General features: G+C 29.8%; 1 protein-coding gene across 1 annotated transcript; it reads right to left on the bottom strand.

The window, feature by feature from the left end:
- Window positions 1-3,514: 3,514 nt before the first annotated feature.
- LOC107446066 (alcohol dehydrogenase class-3 chain L-like) lies at window positions 3,515-22,952 on the bottom strand. The gene is made up of 11 exons (XM_016060600.3): window positions 22,851-22,952; window positions 20,713-20,745; window positions 17,641-17,742; window positions 15,656-15,797; window positions 15,467-15,555; window positions 14,451-14,573; window positions 12,350-12,566; window positions 10,014-10,141; window positions 7,407-7,542; window positions 5,728-5,866; window positions 3,515-3,750 (listed from the first exon to the last, which is right to left on the bottom strand). The coding sequence occupies exons 2-11, from the start codon at window positions 20,728-20,730 to the stop codon at window positions 3,714-3,716; spliced, it is 1,131 nt and encodes a 376-aa protein (XP_015916086.1). The 5' UTR covers window positions 20,731-20,745; window positions 22,851-22,952; the 3' UTR covers window positions 3,515-3,713.
- Between the last annotated feature and the right edge of the window lie 1,828 nt (window positions 22,953-24,780).

Raw genomic sequence — 24,780 nt, 5'->3', positions numbered from 1 at the left:
GGTTAATTGCAGTTCATTTTAACACACTTAGATCAAAAATATGATTGGTAAGGTAGCACTAATAACGTCTAATAGTAATGCTGGTGTAACGACTTTTATATAAAGAATTAAACAATGCGAGAGAGCACTGAATAAAATCAAAATTTTATTTGACCTATTTATCTGACTTGCAACCTTTGAGCTTCCGAAGAAGGGCATGCATGGTAGAATATTACAGCAAACTCTATAGTTTTGGATCACAAAACAGGACTTCGGATTTACTAACGAAGTGGCAACATAGCCAAAGGCTCAAGCGAAACAGCCCTTTCAGCCAAGTATTTTCGTCCAACATAACTTTTGGAAACGTGGAACAGCACTTCCTCAAGCAGAGCACAGACCCTGCGGAAGGTCTTTCGGAGGTGTCTTTCCACACCGATCTCCCGGTGGCTGTCAACAACCAAAATGATCACTCTGAAGTTCTTAGACAAGTAGCACTTGAGAGAATCTACACTATCCTAACGGAGGCTGTTCAAATATATACGGATGGAAGTAAGGACGAAGACAATCACACCGGGAGTGGGATCTTCATCAAAACTCAGATGAGCGAAATCAAGATCCAGAAAAGGAATCCCGACCACTGTTCCGTTTTTAGGAGCGAGCTTATCGCCATCGATGATGGACTTGCCTCAATACTATCTCTTTCAATCCCGAAAGAGATTTGGATCCTTACCGACAGTAGAAGCGCGGTTCAGCACTTGGCAAGCTGGCACAGAGTGAGGGACAATACTAGCACGAACATCCTTTGTAAACTTTTACACCTCTCCAAATATTGTCGAATTCATGTGCATTGGATACCCTCACACGTAGATATATCAGGCAATGAAATGGCAGATAGTCTTGTCAAGGCAGGTGCAGCTGAGGCCACTGCGCCTCCAGCGTCTCTTACATCCTCAGAGCTCTTCTCCATTGCTAAAGTCAAAAATCAATCAGCATGGCTCAATCCATCCAGACACAATTGGTACCAGGGTACCAGACCGGGTAGCTGTTTGACAGCTGACAAAGACCGTCAGTCTCAAACCGCCATCACACGTCTCCGCTGTGGACACCTGAAATCACTGAGATACTCTGGAGGAGAAAAGTGCTTTGCCCTCTGTACCAAGTGCTCTTCGGCCCAGGCATCCCCTGAACATCTACTGGACTGTCTCGGTCTTTTAAAACAAGACCTAATTGAAAGACTCTTACTCGTTTTAGACTTTTTGAAGGTGAACAATCTCATGGACCTTGTCTAGCTAGGCTAGAAATGGGGATTTGAAAGAAGAAGAAAATTTTATTTAATTTTAATTCCAAATCTTTAAAATTGGGTGCTTACACTTCAAGAAGAAGAAGATCACAATACCCACACATGTGACCTATGACGGCAGCTCCAGCTGATCACTTATAAGCCAACTGGCGTGTTGAATTGAGCTAAGTTTCTCTACATTAGCCAGAATGTTAATAAACAAGAAGTTGATTAAATGCAGTGCCGTATCGCTCATCGAATTTGTTGAAATTTAATTCTTTCTCGTCTACGTCTTTTACTTAACTTAGATTTATTATTTGTTTATGTATTTTATACATAACCAAATAATAAATAGATTTATTATTCGTATCGCTCATCGAATTTGTTGAAATTTAATTCTTTCTCGTCTACGTCTTTTACTTAACTTAGATTTATTATTTGTTTATGTATTTTATTGTAACAGTGATATATTTTTATTTTGTGTACCTGACAACTTCATTGCTTATTTAGTTTGTTTATTTTTTACTCGACTTCATGCCTGTCTTTATGTTAAGTAAGAAATATAATGTGAAAGAACTGAAATCTTTAAGGAGGAATCTTTGTGTAAGAATATAGAATGTGTCACTTAAGACAATTGATATTTGATGGGCTTGGCTCATTCGAAATAGAATGTAAAGAACAGTTGCAAAGATAAGCAAATGCCACGTTTCAACAACCAATCAGGATCGATATACCCACACTACATTCACTTGCAGGTATCCCATTGCCAGCCAGATTTTTAATCATCAAATTAAAACTTATGTTTTTCAAAAGAATCAAACAGATGTTACATTATATGTTGCTTAGCAGCTAACAATGCCTTTTCATATCTCATCTCTTAACCAATGATATTTCAAATTAGTTCATTTCACTTCCCAGATCTGACGACGTTACTCAGGGAAATTTTTAATATAATCGTTTTCACTTACAAACTTAATTAGGCATAATTTTTTTCAATTGAAGCAGGCACAAAAACATATTTCTTACTGTGTAAGCAAACATTTTTTCCCCAGCGCAATTGACACAATTGATTCAAATCAGCAAGATATACCAACATTTTCTAGCTATGAAATTAATGGCTTAACAAAAATATTTCCGCAAGATTGATTCGCATAACGTAGTTTATATGTTATGAATTTTTAGTCACATCTTCGGAACTAATAATGCAAGTTAAAACTCGTTGCCAGCAAATACGAAACCAATGTCACCAACAAAGTTTTTGTTTTTGCTAAACGTATTTTAATATTAATCAAAGAATTTTGAATCATGCATAAGGTTTAAAGAGTTTTATACTATATCATTATGCCTAAAGGTTTTTTTTTTGAAATCCAAAACTCAATAGCAATAGGTAGCTTTTAGTGTTGCAAATGACGTAATTTGAATTTCAAAACTTTATAATAAGAAGTGTCTTGAAATTTCATCAAATTGTAATTGCAACGATTACTTTTTTTCAAACTTACTTACTAAAATTCAATTAAAAATATTAAAAAAAAATTTATTGAACATACATATCTATTTTAATAAATTTCCTTGTTGAACCAAATTAATGGGAATTTTGAATTAAAATTTTAAAAAGTGTTGCGTAACAAAAATTATTATTTTAGAAAGATATTCTTTTACCATTTTTAATTGTCTCCTTTTATTAATCTAGTTTGAGGTCAGTGATTGATTTTTGTATGACTGTATAAATTCTGCAAGTTGAATCACTCGTTCGTTTCGTCAAAAAAATTTTTAGAAATTTTTATTTTATGTATTTTTTTACATCTGTAGAATAAATATTGTTTGTGTCAAATTGAAAAGTTCTTCATATTTGCACAATTCTTTTTGTTATTAAAATTTTTATTAATTAAAAAAAATGCTAGCTTTTGTACATACACTTACACAAATTACTTATACTTAATTACTTATAATTGCTTAAGTTACTTATACTGAATATTATCGCAGCATAACTTCAATTTTTTTATGTTGGAAATTGTGTTATACCAATAGTATAAAATTTTATAGGAATAAAATTTTTAAAAATATAATTAATTACAAATAAACGCATTTAAGATAACAATAACTTTTCATTGTTTACTTGCACAAAATATCAAGTTTGATGATGGTTTTAATTTTTCATAAATTCTCCCTTTTTGTTAAATTTGCTACTAAGCAAAAAATCATTTGCCGTAAGAAAAGATACTAGATCACTATTAACATAAAGGATGAAAGTGCATCTTAGTTAAGCCAAACATTTTATTACAAGCATAAATACTGCAGTTATGTACCAGAAGAGGATTAAAAAAACACTTCTTTTACCAGAGAATTCTTGATATAATTCTATGTAAATGGAATGAAGAACAAAGGAAAACAATAGATTATATCGTTTTAGATCTTTGTTAAAAGATTCTTCATGCTTTTAATAGTCTTCAGAGAACTATTCTTTCAAATCAAAGTCAATAATTGATCTTAACCTAAAATAAAGAATGGTATCTAATATAAGAATCACAACTTTATAAGAAATCTTTTAAAATTCTTTCCGTTAACTATTCTTTTAAATCAAATTCAATAATTATTCTTAACCTGAAATAACAAATGATGTCTAATGTAACAAATACAAATTTGAAAAAATACTTTTAATAGTCTTCTGATAACTATTTTTTAAATCAAAATCAATAATTGCTTTTAACCTAAATTAAAGAATGGTGCCGAATGAAAGAAATTCAACTTTAGAAACTTTTAAGGGCTTTTCCGACAACTATTCTTTTAAATCAAAGACAATAATTGCTCTTAATCTAAAATAAGGAATGGTGTCTAACATAAGAAATACAACTTTAAGGACTTTCAATAGTTTTTCTGATAACTATTCACTATTCTTTTAAATAAAAATCAATAATTGCATTAAATCTAAAATAAAGTAATGGTGTCTAATATAAGAAATACGACTTCATCTAAAAAAGAATTTAAAGTCTTTCCGATAATTATTCTTTTAAATCAAAGTCAATAATTGCTCTTAATCTAAAATAAAGAATGGTGTCTAATATAAGAAATACAACTTTATATAAAACCTTTTAATACTTTTTCCGATAGCTATTTTAAATCAAAGTCAATGATTGTTCATAACCTAAACTAAAGAATGGAGCTGCAAGGCGACTCTGTAAGTGCTCTGTTTAAACTAAAAATTTATTCAGTATGTAAAGCTATTAACTGTTTCCATTTAAAGGTTAATTCAATTAAAGGTTGATTCTATTTTGCCCCATATATATGGTGGTTCATAATCATTGTTCTCAGTGCATATTTTCTGAATCATGATATAAAAACAGACACATTAGGCTTCTCAAATTATTATTTAAGTTTTACAGCAAAACAAAAGCGTTATCATCGAAGTAAATGCGAACGAAAGTGAAATTATAATAATCAAACATAATTTATTCTTTGGATGAAGCTAAGCAGAGATCGTCCTTTTTGACAACAAAACAACAAAACATAAAAAATACCTTCTAATGTTTTGAAATTTCTCAGTATACTGAATCTATATTGAATCTGTTTTGTTGAAAAAATGGTTTTTCACAGTCTTTCACCAGATCACTAACGGAATAAGACCATTAGTTGAAATTCTAGTTTTTGTCATGCGTTCTAGTTATATCTAGTTATGATTTCGTAATATAAGTTTATCTTTTCTCCATTCATTTTCCGATTACTTTCTTCACATACTCTTACTTTTTGGCAATTACTTTATGGTTTTGGGCAATGTATAAATAAAATTGCGATTCGAATTTGACAAATTTGACAATTGACGCGAAATTCTTACTATCACGATTTCTTCATAATGAAACACTCAAACCGCAGTGACTCAAGAGATTAAACTCGCGTGACTCAGGATTGAATCCTTGTGATGATTGGTCGATACAAATTCTGTTGACATGAAATATTCACATCTAGAGCGAGTACAGATTTAATTCGTAACTTACATAGAGAAAAAAATTTGTTTTCATATGATACAAGTTTGTTGAGACAACAGATTTGTTTTTGATGTAAAAACTAGTTCGGTGGTAAAAAACTCTGATTACAGATTTTCTTTATAATCTTTACGGAAAGAAACATATTCTTGTATTGTAAAAAACCACCATTGAAGCAACGGATTTATTACCTACATTTTACGGTTTTACGCAATCAACATACTAGTTGGCGGTATAAGACAGTAAATTTTACCAGATTTTTTTTAGCAGTTTATGTTAACGGAGGTGATTGTAGCATATTCTGAAAAAGAGAGAGAGAACGGAATTACTTTAATTTTTCTCACATTTTCTACGATATAACGATCAGTCAGCGTTGAACAGTGAGCCTTTTCGTAAATCTGATGTAATTGGAGTTATCAATGACGGTGTCAATGAAACATAAGCTAAAGCATAATAAATAAAATTGTATCTTGGATGCGCTATCTAACTTACGATTCTCCAGTTTTCATCAATTCAAAACCTTCATTTATTTTGTCTAGAGGCAAACGATGAGTGATAAGCTTTTCTAACTGTATCTTTCCGCTAACAACTTTTTCAACTAACTCAGGAATATCGCGAACTGCTTTATATGCTGCAAAAAATTAAAGTTAAATATTAAAAAGAAATCATCAAAATAAGAAAAAGCAATTATTCATAAGGAATGATTTTTTACAAGAAATAAAACACAAAAATAGACATACAATGGTTTCTGTTCCATAAGTTTTTTCTGCCTCAAAATACAGAATAAGAAAACATTTGAATGTACACTGAGAAAAAAATAAGGTTAAAATTACCAGATTATGGTAATTTACCGTGTTTCTGGTTCTATGGGAAAACCAAAATACTCAACTACATTTACCGAAGCGCTTTGGTAATGATTTTGGCAAAACTAACAATAAAGTATGGTTTTTTAATCAGTGATAAAATTTGGCAAATGTGGTAAAATCAGAATTCTTTACAGCACGGCATACAAACCCTTTATTCGGTTAAGTTTTCTTTCCAATTTCGTATTTTTTACTAAATTTGTGGCAAATAAGAGCCATAATTTTAAAAACCTGAATTACCGGTAAACCGTCATTATATGATCGAAAAAATTTCCTAATGAATTGTTTAAGCACCAGATTTTTATTAGCCAGAATTACTTATATTTTTTATTACCAAAAATGTTACTACCATACAGCAAGGTAATATTACAAGATTTCTTTTCGTCGTGATATAGTTAAAATTTCGGAGCACAGCCGGTCATGACTAATAGAATTATTAAAGACTAAATATGCATCATAATATCTCAACTATCGGCTATAAGTTATGTATGAAGGGATCGGAGGAAAATAATAATAATTCATATTGTTAAAATATTGAGAAGAGAGATTTTTTGACTGGTTAATAATAGGGAATATTGGGGAAATATTGGGGAAAAACACCTTAATATCCTTAAGTAATGAGATATTTCAGTGCATTGTTCTGAAGTCTAGCGAAAATTCTGGAATTTTATGGGGAAACAATATTAACTAGTATAAAAATATAAAATTACTTAAAAATGATTTTAAAAAAATTTAAAACAATTGTAAAAAAATAAAAATAAAATTGTGTGTAAAAATAAAAATAAAATTGTGTCAGAGCAGCACTTCATCAGGGGACACACTGTCTGCAAACACACAGGAGCCTTTCTGTTGCTAGTGGCAAAGCCAAAACTAACAGTGCCCCGAGGTGTGTCCCCTGATGAAGTGCTGCTCTGTAAACACACAATTTTATTTAAATATTTTTACAATTATTTTAAATTTTTTTAAAAATCATTTTTAAATAATTTTATATTTTTATACTAGTTTATATAATCTGAATTTTGTTTTATCTGCCTTGTGCGCTGTTCCAATTTGAATTAGTGTAGTATTGGATAAATTATTTTCCTACCTCCTGTTTAATAATATTGAGTTAAATAATTTCGACTTAAATATTTGAATTTATATTTGAAACAATATTAATTAACAATTTGATTAAAATTTTATAAATTGTAAAAATGTATTTAGACCAAAAAAAATGTATTTTGTATTTTTTTAAATTATTTTTTTCCGCGTACACATTATAAGGTTAGCGGGAACCATAAATATATGATATTGAAATTCAGTACTTACACCCATAACGTGTTCCCATAAGTTGTCGACCATACAGTAAATTCCATACACCAACATTCACAGTAGCGCCAGTTTCACCCAGACCAATAATAATGGTTTTGCCCCAGTATGGATGGCTGGAATTAAAAGCTTCTTCCTGTAAAAATAAAAAATCGTAATTTTACATGTGAAAAAATTCTGGCAAAATTACTCTTCTGCATGATTATGGCATTTCTGGTAAAAGAAAGAACCCCACATAATTGTGGTAATAATATATGATATTTAAACTATTCATTTTATAATTTTTCCGTTCTTATGGTAATGGTTTACCGAAAATTCAGTTTTTCAAATTTATAGTTCTTATAACCACACGGACAGAGGACATATCTTTCATAAGTCTGTACAAATTTTCACATTTGCCGATGACATTGACATCATAGCGCGAACACAATCTGACTTAAAGCAAGCTTTTCTATCCATGGAAAAAGAGGCAGAAAAAAATGCATCTCACTATTAACCAGGAGAAAACCAAGTATATGCAATGCACCAAAATAACTGATTCTACCACTCACTTGCAAATTGGTGAATACAAGTTTGAAAAAGTAAACAGTTTTTTTTATCTTGGTTCTGAAGTCAACGTTAATGGCAACATCGCACCCGAAATACAAAGAAGAATCAATAGTGCAAGTAAATGTTTTTATGGATTAAAAAAATATTTAAAATCAAACCTACTAAAAAGAGATACTAAACTGTTAATTTATAAATGCTTAATCAGACCTATCCTAACATATGCCTCAGAAACTTGGACAACAACAGAGAAAGATGAGAATTCCTTGGGAATCTTCGAACGTCGGATCCTAAGATCCATTTTTGGGGGCAAACAAGTTGATGGTACTTGGTACAGACGTTCAAACTCAGAAATCTATCGGGCTTTTAGAGAGCCTGATGTTGTCAAGTATGTAAAAATCCAAAGAATTAAATGGGCTGGTCACATCATTCGAATGAACAGTGAGCGTTCGACAAACATAATCTTTTTGGCTCAGCCCATCGGATCAAGGCCCAGAGGTCGACCAAAGCTTAGATGGGCCGACTGCGTGGAAAGAGACTTTTCAGTCTTAAAAGTCTCAAACTGGAAGACAACTGCCAGGCGGAGGCAGGCCTGGAGGAAGTTGATAGAGAAAGCCAGGCCCACCCGAGGCTGCCGTGCCATTGAGGAAGGAAGGAAGGATAACCACACGTTTAGTAAACAATTTTAAATTGAAAAATAAATTTTACCGAATAAATGGTTTTTATGCCAGGATGAAAGATACCACGATAAAATTACATTAACCATATTTTAAAGCACACATATTATAAAGTCATATTTTATCACATATTATGAAACCATATTTCATTGTCAATTTTACCAAAAATCATTATCAAAGTGTTTCAGTAAAAATTATACCGAATTTTTTGGTGTTCCCATAGAGACAGAGGCATTGTAAACTGTACCGTATTCTGTTAATTTTGACCATAAATTTCTTTCTCAGTGTACATTTTGCTTATGAAAGAATTAATGTATAGTTACTTTAGTAGTTAAGGAATAAATTACAATTCCTGAATGACAAATTTTTTTTTGAAAATTTTTAAATTTTTTTTACTTTTAACTATCAAAAAAATAGAGTCGACGTTGAACCAAAATATCGTGAAAAAACTTTTATAAGGTTCAACTTAACTTAATAAAATTTTAAGTTGAAAATCAGCTAAAATTTAAGTTAGTTAAGTTTTAGCTAAGCAGAACATTGAGACGGATTAAACTGTATGACAACAATTGTTAATTGTATTATAGAGACTATTATACTTGGCACTTTTTTCTGGGAAGTTTGAAAAATATTATGGTATAACAAGATTGAACATTTCTAATATTTAAAAATGCATGGGTCAATTTTTTTCTGAGCATTATTTTTTATTTGTAATTTTTTTAAAAATGTATACAGTACAATGCGTTAAAAATGCTAAAAATATTTTTAATAGATGAAATCTATGTGTTTGACGCAGCTTTTAATTAAAAAAAATGGTTCTTTTTTAGTATCGCGTTTTAACTGAAAATCGTGTCGTGTTTGCTGTTAAATTTAGTCATTTTGATTACGGCCAAAGTGATTAATTTGTGTTGATGTTGAGGCAATTAATTTGAGTTGATACCGAGGTAATTGATTTATGTGAGTTGATACTGAGGTAGGTAAATATTTAGAGTTGATACTGAGGCAGTTATTTTGAGTTAATACCGAGGTATTTAATTTGGTTTGATTTTTGAGGTAATTAATTTGAGTTTATACCAAGTTAATTCATTTGAGTTAATTACAAGGCGATTATATTTGTGTTGATAAAGCGGCAAATAAATGAGTTCCAATGAATAAACAAAAGTTTTCTTAATATGTAATGAATAATTTTATTTTAACTTTCCTAAGTTAAAGAACAAAACTGACACTTTTTTTTTAGTACACCGTTCAAATTTTACACAAATTTTCCCTTTCTCTTTATTAATAATATCAAGAGTATTTTTAAGTGCAAGAAAATATTTTTCCTAAAATATAAAAATTTAAATTCGAACAAAAATCTACCGAAATGAAGTGAGTAGTTATATTTTACCATAGCAGAAAGATTTCCTACTGACACGAAGCAGTAGTCTACCCCATCCTTGCACATATGGGCCAAGGTTTCAGGTACGCTTGTCACTTCTTTAGGATTCAAAAAATGAGTCGCTCCGAATCCTTCCGCTAAAGCAAAAAATCATATTTATAAATAAATTTCACCAAAAATGCACATCAAAATGCAAATGCAAACTGTAGTATATCTGTAGAACCATTCATACACTGAGCTATTCAACACCCGGGTATGTTTTACATTACCGTGTACACCGAAGAGCCATTACATTATGACCACCCTCCATCTATAACAATGGGCTTGCCCAGGTTTTCATGGTTTCTCGCCCAGGAACAATGTTTTCATGGGGCACATTAGGACCCATAATCCTCATAGAACAATGCCTGACGTCTGTAAGCTACTTGAACATAATTGCAGACTAAGTTCACCCATTCATGGCAACAGTTTTTCCTACGGGGGATGGTGCTTACCAACAGGGTCGAATCGTATGGATTGGTTCGAGGATCTTCCCAGTAACTTTCAAGTCATGTCTTGGCCCCTAAATTCACCTGACCTTAATCCAATAGAGCATTTGTGATCCTACTTGGAAAACCAAATTCGTGCTGCCACGCTCGCAATGTGAGGGAATTGCAGGACCAGTTGGTGAGCGCTTGCTATCAGATACCTCAAACTACCTATCAGCACCTTGTGGAATCAATGTCACTGCGGGTGCTAGCAGTTTTGAGGACTAAAGGTGGTCCTACATGTTATTAGCAGGGTGGTCATCATAATGTAATGGCTTTTTGGTGTATGTTATTTGTATCTGGACTATCTATGTAGCATTTTATTAGTTCTTATGAAATGCTATTTTTTGATCAAATGATATCTAATGTTTCATTTTTCACAATTCTACGTTTAAAGATTTATTTTATTTATCAAGTTCATTAAATGTTACTAATTTCAGCATTACTAGTAGACGAATTACTAGTTACCTTCTTGTAAACGATTACTTGTAAGGGATTACTTATAAGCGATTACTTGTAAGCGCATTTACCAAATGTTACATTAAGTAATACTTCAGAAGCTATATGGATGGTAATTAACTTAAAAATTTTTCTTATAGAATTGGGTACTTGTAAATATAGAAAAAGCTTACCGCTTAAATAAAATGGTTTGACTTAATCACTTGGTTGTACTTGGCGACTTATTAAACTTGGTTTATTATAATGCTAAATCAGTTTTCATCAGATTTAATAAGATACATACAGGTGGCGTCATGCACCTGCGTCGAATCTGATTAGCTGTTGAATCGTGGCATAATGATTTGATGAAAATACTATTTGTATGCGAATTTAATTCGGTATTGTCAATTAAACTTAAAGAATGAAACTTGAAATAAGTTTGAATGATGTTCAGGAGTTTAATTTTATATTTCTTGAAACATAAGATTCGGTCTTGAATGCAAACAACTCCATGCAAAAACAATTTCGAACAGGTAAAGTGTTTTTTTCTTTCAAGATTTAAAATGATATTTATATTAACTTGAACTGCATTTATATGTACTAAGTCCGGTTCACGCTCTCTACAGAAAAAAGCATTACGTTACTCATTGGTCTGGAATACAAATAAGGTGTTAATATATTTTTACAATTTAAACCACAGTCTTACTCAACTTAGACGATTCAATGCTACTTCTCTTTAAATTAAACAAATTAGTGGAGAAATCACGTTAGAAAAGTAGACAGCAATTAGGGCAAAGTATATTTAAGTGCGCAATGCTGATCCCTGCGTAATACTATATATTTTCTTGTGACGTCTAGATGAAACTGAGATAATTTACAACAAAATATATGAATAAAGGGTGTATGAATGACGTTTTTCCCTCAAGATTTAAAATGATATTTATATTAGCTTGAACTGTATTTATATGTACCAAGTCCGGTTTAAACTCTCTGCAGAAAGGAGCATTACGTTACTCATTGGTCTTGAATGCAAATAAGGTCTTAATATATTTCTACAATTTAAACCACAGTATTATTAAACTTAGACGATTCAATACTGTTTCTATTTAAATGAAACAAATTGATGGGGAAATCACGTTAGAAAAGTAAACAGCAATTAGGACAGAGTATATTTCCCTGCGCAACGCTGATCAATATTGTATATTTTCTTGTGATGTCTAGATGGAACTGAGATAATTTACTACTAAATATATGAATAAAGGGTGGATGAATGAAGTTTATATGAATGACGGATGTTTTTTAATCTTATACTATTCATGCGAGTATCAGACTCATACTCTATGTAACACCCAATTCCAGATAATGGAACATGAACCATACCTAATTGAAATTTCTTAGGATTAGGATCTATTCCAATAATTTTCGAGGCTCCACTGTCATGACATCCCATGATGACACACATTCCAACTCCTCCAAGACCCCAAACGGCACACGTCGATCCTGGTGTCACCTTTCCTGCATTTACGGCAGCCCCATATCCAGTTGGAAGACAGCATCCCGCTAGACACAATATTTTTTGATCGGCAGCAGGATTTACCTGAAAAAAAAATAGCTATGTTAGTTAAAATTAATGTAGATTTTCTTGGCTTTTATTAAATAAGATAATAAAAATTAAATATTCACTGAAATTTATTTTCTGCATGGAATTATCTTTGGGTAAATGAATTTTATAATTGTGTGCAAATTTTTTTTACTTTGCTTAAAAGATTCTCAAGATATGGAGAAATACGCAAAAAGTAAAATTTAGATTAAAGGGTCCAAACTTTGGATTTCTTCCTTGATCAAACACTAGGGAAAAGGCAATGTTGGTGTTGTTGTCGTCGTATGCCGTTAAGGCGAAGGGGGTGCGCTTCTTCTTGCTTTCCAATGGCACTATCTGTATCCAAGAATTCAACTTTTGCCACACGCTTAGATCACATCCCCTTTATTGGGAGGACCCATTCATTCATCCATAGATTCCAATTTCGAACGGAATCAGAGTACGATCAATCTCCAATTCAGTACCTCACCTCCCCCGAGGTATGATTATAAAAAGCAAGGACTAAAAAAATTAACTAGTAGAAATTTTATATATATATATATATATAAGAACATTAATAATGCATAGTTCAAATTAATGATAACTACATATTGAATTATAAAGTAAACAAAATTTCAAGTAAACAAAATTTATAAGTATAAAAAGTAAATGTATATAAGTAAAAAGTATACAAGTAAACAAAATTTCATTTCAAATAAAGGATATCGAATAGGGATGCACAACCTTCTTAAGTAAAAAGCAAATTGCACAGCNTAATCTTTTCATCAGCCCACACGATTATATCCGCAAAAAAGAGTGCTTTATGATATTGTATCAATGTAGCCAAAGCAAAATATATTAATACAATAGTGTGAGGAGCACTCAAAAAAACTTTTTACAAAAATTACAACTAATAAAATAGAACACAATAAGTAAAAATAACACGTAAAAACAGAAAATAAAGAAAAAGAAAAGAAAAAGCAGTATAAAACAAAAACTATAAAGCGAGTAGCGAAATCAGATGTACTTACATGAACGGGAAATTTTTCAAGAATGATTTAAAAATGTTTTCGCAACAAGATTGCCAGATTACAAAATATGAAAACAAAAGCGCAAATTGATGTGTAACTAGAGGGGTTTTGTTTTAAGGTGACGTTCTTACTACAGATATTATATATACATATATTGATTTTGGTATTATTGAATTTTAATACATCAATTAGTGCTAAATTACTGTATGAATACCAATATAACATTATAAAGAAATATGATTCTTGTTCTTTTATTCTTAATTTATCATGCTGCAATAAAAAAATATGTAAAATTGTTAAAAAACATAAGAATACTTTTGAAATATTTCGTGGTCAAAATAATTGAATATCATCTTTAATTGAAATATCAATTTAAGAAAAATAGAAGAAGGATAGAAGTGTACGCTTTGTTGCATTCTGTTAAGGATATCAATAATGCATTTTTTATCAAGTTTCAATGGTTGGCGTTCAGTGGAAAATATTATCTACAGTTTTTCTTGTCAGCAGCACTATATACTTAAGAACTTGGTTAGAAAAAAAAGTACTAGTTTTTCTTTCCTAAGCAGAACACAGCAAGCAGTAAAATTCTATTTTCTGTCATCTTTACATAAAATCGTTACGTCGAGCATATATCTTTCAAGTCAGAGTATCAGTTTGAGAATAAATTTTTCTTAAACCTTAGAACAATTTTGAAAAAGTCGGAAGTATTTTTCTTAAAGAAAATAATGTGTTGTTTATAAAACATTGGCAGGTTTTTCCAAATTTTTTGACGATTAGAAATAGTAACGAAATTTAAATTATTTTTAAAAAAATTACAAAAGTTGAAAAAAGATTGAATGAAGATAAAGAAAATTTACTTTATTCAACATACTTTTGTAATGTTATATTGGGAAGTTACGGTATATTCAGAAAATAATCCCAAAGCATTTAGTTGACTTAGAGCTTTTTCTTTAGCTGAAACTCGTGATGTGCCATCCATATGAAAACTATTTCTCTGAAAATAGATGTAATTTTTTTATATTAGTAAGCAAAAATGTATTTATTAATTCATGATATAAGACAAATTTGTATATAAAGTGCATTCAATGACTAAAAGTAAATTAGCTATTAATATGCAAGCTCTTCATTTTTCACATTGCGAAAAAATCGCTTTAAAATTACAACTAGTTCAAGCATACTAGATTAATATATTACGGAAGTAAGTAGTTAAAAGTATCATGAAATTACATAACATTTGAGAAAACTTTTATATATAAAAATGAATGTCTGTCCGTGTGTGTGTTCTTTATAGACTCCTACGCCATCTCATCAAAAGCGATGAAATTTAGCATACAAATAGTTCGAATCAAGAAGAAAATCACTGTTGGCAGTAAAACATTTTAAGACTAACCGTTCGGTATAACCCAAAACAAAATGGAATTTTCGGATTGGCTGCGTGCTAACCATTGTTTTAAATGTGACCATAGATAATTGAATTTTTTAAATATTTTCAAAATATCATCAGTGATATTTGCTTGTTTGGAGCGCTATTTTTTTAAAAAAAAAAAAGGTTTGTTGTAAGTAGTTTAATATTTAAATAATTTTTATTCGCTAGCGTCAGATATATTCAATGATTCAATGAGCAACGTTAGTGTTTAAGCATTCGTTTGTTATGTCACCAAATTAATATATCTGAAGTTATCTGATATACCGCATGCTTATTTTGCTTATAGCAATTCTTTTAAACTGTATTTCTATAAAAATAAATCATTTGAAATTAACGGTAATTGAGATGAAAAAAAATTTTATGAAAATGCAAAATTATTGGATTCATGGACTTTGGAAATAGCTGTTTGTCACTTCAGAAGCTTAAATAATCCGAGATAAAAAACAAATAAGACTTTTTACCGTAGTTTTTCTGCAGTTTTTAGCTTTTGGACTCTGACATAAATCACAATCGCCACAGTAAGATTCAAATGTAAACACGATTAGGTCCCCTTCAAAGAAAAATGTAATAATTGTTTTTAATTACAACCAATATTTTTTATTGTTTGCTATAAGATTTAAAACATTTGTTTGAAGTAGTTTCAAACTTGCCTGGTTTGAAACGTTCCACGTCCTCTCCTACACTCTCAACAATTCCTGCACCTTCATGCCCTAAGATAGTTGGAAATGGATGATTTTCTTCGCATCCCATTTGTGCATGAAGATCGGAATGACAAATACCAACTGATGCCAACTGTGAAAAGACAAACTTGAATGGAATATTGGTTAACATTTCTAGTTTTAAATGCATGGATTTAAAGAAGCAATATAATAAATATGTCCATTTATTAGAAAGGTTACTAACACTAGATAGTTTCTCATACAGGGAGTGGGAAGATATCATTAAAACAAATTAATTATACAAGCTGTAATCGTTATTATCAAGAACAATTCTCATATTTCGACGATTTTCGGGATAAAAAGAACAAATAAAAATTACATAATATTCACTTGCATTTAACTAATACCTCCTAGAAAAGTGAAGGCCTCAACATGGGTTACAATAAACAAGAAATTTGATCCTTTAGTAGTCCAAACGTATGCAATAGCTCTAACACAAAATTTCCCACTGCTCAGCTTAGTAGCCCGGATGTAGTGATTTCTTTTTATTTGACCTCCACTGCGCAGTTTATGTTCGTTACGTCGAACTACTAAATTGATCCCTGTGAAGGCCTTATTTTTTCTAGGAGGTGTTGATTTGACTAAAAAAATCCGTTTACTGACGAACTTCAAAACTCTCCCTGCCCGAACTACATGTAATAAAATGCTTCTGTTTTTTCATTGTCACATAACCTTGATTTAAATTGTTTTTGGTTGAGTTCATCTTTCTTTAGGCTAATATTCTGCCATGAAATTGGAAAGGCAAAGAAAGTGTTTTTCGATGGGTTTCGAAAAAAGTGGCTTAACAATCATTTCTAATGCTAATATAATGAACGCTGAAATAAAATTTCTGAAAAGTAATGAAGCAAAATTTCGTAAAATTATTTTTCGTAATATGTATCATATCACGTAAAAATATCACAAATATAAGAATCTCAATTTTGTATTTTTTGTCACTCACGATGATTTTTCTATCGCACAGCAGAATAGGTGCATTGAATTTTGGAAAACTATCTATATATTAGGCAATTTTCCTCCACGCCATAAGAAACAATTATTGTCTTATCATTTCCTGTGACTGCAATAGACGTATTGTATGTTAGGGAACTATCCTATCTTAGGAAACTATCGTATATTAGGCACTTTTTCCCAATTTCGAAGAAAACTATAGTAAACTTACCGTTTCGTCTATTCTAACTAGACCAAAAAATAATATATAGTCATTTGTAAACAAAGAAGATTCAGACATCTTTGGCATTAAATAAATAAAAGTCATAACGGTATTAACCGATAAATATATACATTAGGAAGCAATTTTTTTGCTACTTTTTAATGCTTGAGATTTTCTTTTAACATATCTTAATTACTTTCATACCACTGATTTCAAATCATTGATCAATTTCCTTCTCCAAACTACAGTTTTTCAATGACATTTTTAATATTTTTTTGTCGAAATGCACAAGTTTAAAAACGTCATACTTAACTGGGGTCGCGTAACTTCTAGAATAGTTTAGGTCATATCATCAAGTTTAAAATTTTCTGAACAGGTCATAATAGAAATGTACTCCACCAGTGCACAAAGACAATTACGAACAAGGGCTCCTATACAGTTTTAATCCTGATGATGTGCCCTAACTCATCTGGAAGTTTGTTGTAGCATTCGCTTCACCAAAAACCAAGAATAGTTTCTGGTGTAGTGAAACCCAGAGAATATTTTTTCACACTACTTGGTGTGAAGTAGCTGCCATCATTTTTGATATTCAGCAACACTGTAATTTATAATTACTTCTTATTTTTACGATAAGTTCACTCAGGGGCAAACTTTAGTTTGAAAATTCTTATCAAATAATTAAAAAAAAGAGAAAAATAACAAAATGAAAGAGATTTATTATAACAAAATGGAATATATAGTAAAGTGAAAAACATTAGAAACATACTTTCACTCGAACTTCTCCTTTTTTGGGAACATCTACTACAACAGTCTCAATGGAATACGGTTGCCTCTTTTTCCAAACCACAGCAGCTCGGCATGTGATAGTCTGCTCAAATATAAATAATTGCATATTATTAAAAAAAGGAAGTAAAGGTTAGCCATTTCATATATTAATTTTCCATTTTAATTATAGTTTGAATTCGATTTAGCTTTAAGACAGTACTAAATTTGTAAAAATATCGCGTTCTGAGAACATGGAGGTTAAAGCATATCATGGACGCGAATTCTATTTCGTCAGCTACATAGTTGAAAAATTTCGAGCAGGATTAACCGAAAAATGGTTCTATATCTTTATAATAACCTGAACCATATTTTCGAACTTCTTGTGCACACTGTTAAGTTTCTAAGTACCTATGCGCTTCAATGTTAAGACAACTGTTTTAAGAGTGAAATATAGTTGGAAAATATGAAGTTTCTAAGAGTCATGCTTTTTTTAAAAAATAAAAATCAGGTTGAGGTGCAAAAAAATTTAAAACTTTTTTGTTAAATAATTATATCCATAACATTTACTATCTGAATACACTGTAAAAATTTGTTGTAATTTTTATCGCAACTTTTGAAGCAATTTTTTACACATAGTTGTCTTAAGAATAAATAAAATCACTTTTTGCTATGAAATCGGTTCTTTTTAGTCACGTGCGCCATTTAACCAATCGAAACGATTTCTGCTAACTGAAATCGCTTGCTGCCATTTTCAGTTGGTTTTAAAATATTCGCTGTGGTTAGTATTTTTTTTACAATACATAATGTTAAATTAACTTTCATATTTTGGCAGCGGTGTGGATTAAAAATTAATTGAATTCTGTTGAAGCAGGTGGAAATTTCTTAGTTTATGAAGTAAAAATTTAATCTATAAAGTTGTAAAGCTTAGAAAAGAGTATATGTTTTTTAGAATAGTGTTTTAAGAAGAACGTATTTAAGAAGACTGAATTTATCAATTGTCCTAGAAAATTGTGCAAATTGTCAAGTGAGTTTTTATTTTATACATAATTTTTCAAGATTAATTGTGTAGAATGCAGTACTTATACTCTTAACGAGGAGTTAATTCATTTTTTTTTGCGGAAAACAAATATTGTGATTAAATTAAAACGAGAACTCAATTCATTATACTTTGGTAGCTGTCCTTATCAAGGTCTTATAAGAATTCTATTTGTTTTTATAATTTCTGATTTCTTTTGCTGCCACTGATAAAATGCATATCGTACAAAACTCAAATGTTATGTAATAAATATCAAATATGCTAAAATAGATATAAAATATTAAGTTGATATATTTGGAGATATTTTATATTTATTGCACCAATGATAAGCAGTTACTTATACTGTGTAAATAAGTGTTTTACGACACCTTCAAAGGGATATAAACCGAGAAAATTACTTGATAGTGGTTAATTTTGTCTACCTTAAGTTGCCCACGAACAATATCATCTCCCCAAGTGACTTCTCTTTTGATAGGATGAACTACAAAGAACGTTGTTTGATATAATAAAGTATAGGGGAGAGTGGGGTCAATTGTAACAGGGTACGATTGTAACAGAGCAAAAGTTTCGAGTGTCGGGATCTAGATTTGGTTCCTAGATGGCGCACAAGGTGTATTTAATAAATCTACATGTACACCCCTGCTGCCAACCATTTTTATGTACTTTTGAAAGAGTTACATCACAAAAGATATTTTCACTCTACGTAAGAACTTTTTTTTGGTATTAGAATATTAAATTGTAACAAAGTAATTCTGTTTAAACAAATAAAAATTATTAACCTAATATGTAAGTGGACACCTTAATTAACATTTCAATAAAAAAGATTAGTTTTGTTAATTAACTAGCATTGTTTTTAAGAAATGAAGCTGAAATGGCGTCTTGGGGACGATTGTAACAATAAGTAAAGGAACGATTGTAACAGCTGAAAATAAATAATCTTATGTTTACAAACCATTACTTAACTCTTTAAGAACCACCAATAGTTTCCTATATCATTTATATTATGTTGCATGTGCATTATTTTATTTGTCACCTTTCACAGCATAAATTAAAATTTTTAACCCCTTAAAGTTAAAAGTTTAACTCTTTAGGTCTCTACTCATTATTATTTTTACTCCTAAAATATCACTACTATTTTGATCAATAAAAAATGTATCACAACTATGATAATACGTATAATTAACTATGTTTTAGTTGAATTTATGAACTGTTACAATTGACCCCGTAAGTGGGGACAATTGTAACAAGTGCACGACTGTCAAAAATTGTTAATAACTAATATAATAACATTTAAAATAAGGTATTTATTTTTCTTTCTAGTAGAGGATAGTCTACTTTACTCGTCTGTCAATTAATACTAATAATATATTGGATTTTTTTTTAGTTAAAAATAGTTAAGTAAAAAATGTTACAATTGACCCCACTCTCCCCTACTATTACATATATATAATATTATTATACGTTATATTTTATACCCTTGATAGAATAACGTAAAGCCACCGGAAGGACATAAATGATTATAAATAAAAATATTGAAATTTTTATCTTATTAATTGAAAAGCTTAGTGGATAAATCAGGTGATGACATTTTCAGAAAGATTATAATCAAGAAAAGAATAAAAGTTGAATCCAAACAATTTTATTACCGATTTATTAAAACGCTGAACTTAACATTTTTTGTCTCATTTTATTAACCTTTTCATAATTTGAAATAAAAATCATGCAAACATGCGAAAAACTAATGCAGCTCAGTTATGTTAAGATAAAAGTGAAAACAAAAGCCTTTATGTTACATTAAACACACCCATATTGATGCAACCACTTTATGTCATTTTCACTGACTCATGAATACTCCTAAAAATGTCACTTACCTGGTTCTTCCACTAAGCTCTTCAATTGTTTCGATATATGACTTTCAGTTTTGTGTATGATTCTGTAATGTTGTTCAGTGCAAATTTATTGATTTTACTCTTTTTATTACTGACCCCATACAAAGGACGGGAATTCAGATTGTAAAGAAATAAAAAAAAATCTTACCTTGCCAACTGTATCCATTTTCACTCAAAAATCCTGAAAGGAAGGTTAAATTTAAATTAGCTGCCTAATTAATAAAAGTAATGCAAATTTTTGTTTAAAATATTCATTCGCACACAGAATGTTTTGGAAAAATAGTTAAATAACAATTTATTTAATCGTTATCGAAACAGTCAAATAACCATACTATGGTGGTATTCAAATTGTTAACTCTGAAAAAAAAAATCATTTATTGATTATTTTTACCATATACATTTCAGCAATTAGAATTTTTTTCACTCCAATCAGACACACAGCCAATGAGAATCTAGTTCACGCTCTACGGAAGCTGGAAGCTAAGCCAATTGTGATAAAGATTACGAATTTCTATTTTTATTTTCCATCATCGAATGCCTAACACAATAGCGGATGCCTAATAAGCTTATAGTAATGAATGTCTGGTGAACACATTATAAAGTCAGTGCAGATTGCAGCTTTCATACTTTAACCGGAAGAGCAAATTTGTCGATCTCTCGACTTGTTAAACGGAGGTTCGCATCACGTTTGTTAAGACAAAAATATTCCCTTCATTCTTTCGGCAAATGTTCTGCACCCCTCCAATGTTCTGCATCCTTCCATCAGTGACTCTGGATTATTGAAATACAAACTTATTCACGCATTGGTGGCAGCACAACTGAACTGTCCAACAAAAAAAAGTATAGTGTTTTACATCTCTCACGATAAATGGCATAATTAGATAAACTAATTGATCCATATTCTACGCTCCACTTGAAAAAACACAACTACTACCTAAATCCAATGACCAGTTAAAATTTTTTTGTTGATTTTTTAAACTATGCTAGTTTTAACTGGTTGCAAAATCGAACAGTTTTTTTTATTCATGTTTCTTTAACCATATCAGTGGTAAGCGGTTTCATTACCGTAAATGTAAAAAACTGTTCCTTGCCTTAAGCTTTATTGTTAATAGAAGGGACAGACTGGTGGCGGTTATTTCGATGCAGTTTTAATAGAAAAATTCTAACGGTGCCAATGAACATTTTACATATATAAAACAGATATTAAATACGAATATATTTAAGTTACGAAAAGGTGAACGCCATATTTATATTTAAGTTTAAAATTAAAAAAAAGGTTACCGTCTAAAAGATCACAGATTAGTTAACTGATATGTAATTCACTAAAATGTCAGTTAATTACTGCATAATTTGCTTAGAATTCTCTAAATTCTTAGACAATTTAAATAAAGAAATACATTTAAAAAATTTATTTTCCTTTGGTTTTAACTGACACAATTTCTGAGTAAATGAAATAACAGAATGATTATAAAAAGTCGAAAAATGGAAATAAAAGTTACTTAACATGGAAAAAAAATTATTTTGTCAAGTTTTTAAAAGGAGAAAACAAATGTCTTTCGCTTAATTAATACTTAATTAAGCCTCAATTTTGTTTATTTTGACAATATTTTCTAAAAGTGTTAAAAAGATTAATTTTAATTAAATATCCTAAAATTATATTTTAATTGGTTAAAAAATTCATCAACTCTTTCTTTATTACACTGTAAAAAATTGTGGTGTTTGGTTGCCACCATTTTCGCTGCTGAGAAACTAAATACATTTTTGCATTGAATTGATTCTAATGAGCATGAATATGTGTGTAGTCAGTTAACATATAAGCAAAAAGTGAATAAATAAATAAGGAAAATTATAATAGTGAAAATGTAAACAAGAAATGCTACTACGTGTACTGTTAAAAATTTTAGTTTACCTCGACATCTAAAATGGTGGCAGCTATACATCTAAGTTTTTACAGTGTATCCATGAAAGAGATCTCACAAAAGGTAACAGAAATGAATCTAATTTAAATTATGAATATCGCATTAATGAAATTTTTCATTAGTGTAAACAATAATTTATTTTTAAAATTATTTTTTAAATATTTGTTTTCATTAAACAATTTTCAACCCATTTGGAATTGTTTCAAACTTTAAAATAAGATGCCAATATGTCATTTAATAAATTATTTCCTCAATTTTGAAAAAGTCTGAAACTTTGGTCATATGATGCCACTTAACAGATTTAAAAAGAAGTGGGTACCTTCTTCTGTATGTTTTATATTTTACATGAAAGTGCATTTTTAATTACCTTTGACAGATTGGAGAGATGAAGATGAAAGCTTTCGATTTAATTCCAAGAGTAATATTCTAACTTTTAATCACTACTTATCATTGATCAATTATCTTTCCTTTCTTTTTTTATCTTATGTTTGGAAACGCATTGGTATCTGTTTTTCACGTCCTGTTAAAAGTTCAAGATTTCATATGATCACTGAACGACTTATCCCTTCTTCTTATCTTATTCAAGTAATTTTCTGAAGTTCAAATTTATATTTAATTTCCTGATCTTAAAACAAAGTAATTATATCCTAATTTATAACTTTTATTTTCATATTGTTCTTGAAAAGTAATTCTTTTATACAAATAAACTTCATCAGTATGCCATATTTATTATTTGTTTTTGTGATCAACCTGTTTAATTCATTAAAATAATTTATGTGCATGGAAAACATGAAATAAAACTTTTTGGACAAATAGTAGAAATATTAACGAGGATTGAATTCCCTATACTTTATTACTTTATCAAAAAATATTATTGTATCTGTTAATTTCTTAAGAACTGATAAATAATAAAAGAATGAATAAAAAAAGGGAAAACAACTGTGGGTAGTGAGTAGACTGACAAAGGATTTCGAATTCTATGTTACAAATATGAAAATCCCCTTATATTTTATAAATTATATTTAAAATCAAGACAAGCAAAAAAAAAATAAAGTTTTTTTTATATGGACGAAACGTTACGTTATAGAAAATTGGTATTTTGTATTCAATGATGCAATAAATATGCAATAAAAATAAAAATTAAAAATATTTTGCGACTTCTTCATTGTTTAAATTTCATTCCAATTTATATACAAAAATGAAAACCTTATTAACCACATAGAAATAATGAAAGCGAACTGCTTAATATCTATTAATTGATGAATGTAATTGTCCTTTAAATATTTCATCTATAATTACACGAATAATTAGTTAATACTGACACCAGTATATTTTTAATATTATACTCAAAAAGATAAGACGAAATAATTTTGGCGTGGTACATGAACTACTAAAAGTATTCAATTAAAATTATTAAATTAAAATTATTAAAATAAAATTAAAAGAAAAAGTGCATTTTGTATAAAATAATAAAGAATAATTTTAAGGACGATTGAAGTTTATTTTTAAACTTAATTTACACGCAATACTTCAATGAAATAGTTAGTCTAAATTTTATCTTTTGTGCATTATATATTAGAAATATTACTTTTAATTACAGAACTTTTTTGGACTTTTATGTACTCAGAAAAATTTTTTACGTTCTTGAACCGAAATATGATTACCATGAGCAGTTATTTTGCGCAAATTTTCTTCTACTCTTATCATCTGTAAAATTGAACCGAGTTTCCTTTCTAGTTGAAACATATTATTGTGCAATCAAGTTCAAAAAAATATAATTTTTACCATAATATAATTCCACTTTACACCATAATAAAGGTAGTATCAAGCTTGTGTTAAACTTTAATATTTCTGACATATATCTACAGTGCGCAAAGTAAAAAATGGCAACAAACTGAAAAACTTATGACCTAATGATCAGATTTGCACGAAAAAGCACTAAAAAAAAGTTTCCCAATATTGAGCAAAAATACGTCAAAATAGCTACGAAACAAATAATAATCGAATTCGAAAACGCCCATGTATTCAAAATTGAAACAGCATATACTTATTTTTAATTTTTTGCGAAAATATTAAAAATATTTTATTTATATTTTAATATTTTGAAAACATTTGCGAGACAGATGCTTACACACTCACACACAAATCCTTTATTTTTAGTCCATGAATGCTTAGTTTCGAAATTTTTCTGCGCTTAAAGCCGAATTTTGTAAAGCATTTTGTATCTCAGATGTAATTAGATATACTTTCTTTTATTTAAACAATAGCTCTAACTCAATTAATAGAGCTGTGATAAT

Source organism: Parasteatoda tepidariorum, chromosome 6 (assembly GCF_043381705.1).
Source record: "Parasteatoda tepidariorum isolate YZ-2023 chromosome 6, CAS_Ptep_4.0, whole genome shotgun sequence".
In the NCBI taxonomy this organism is placed as follows: Eukaryota; Metazoa; Arthropoda; class Arachnida; order Araneae; family Theridiidae; genus Parasteatoda; species Parasteatoda tepidariorum.
This window is presented reverse-complemented; position numbering and strand designations above follow the sequence as displayed.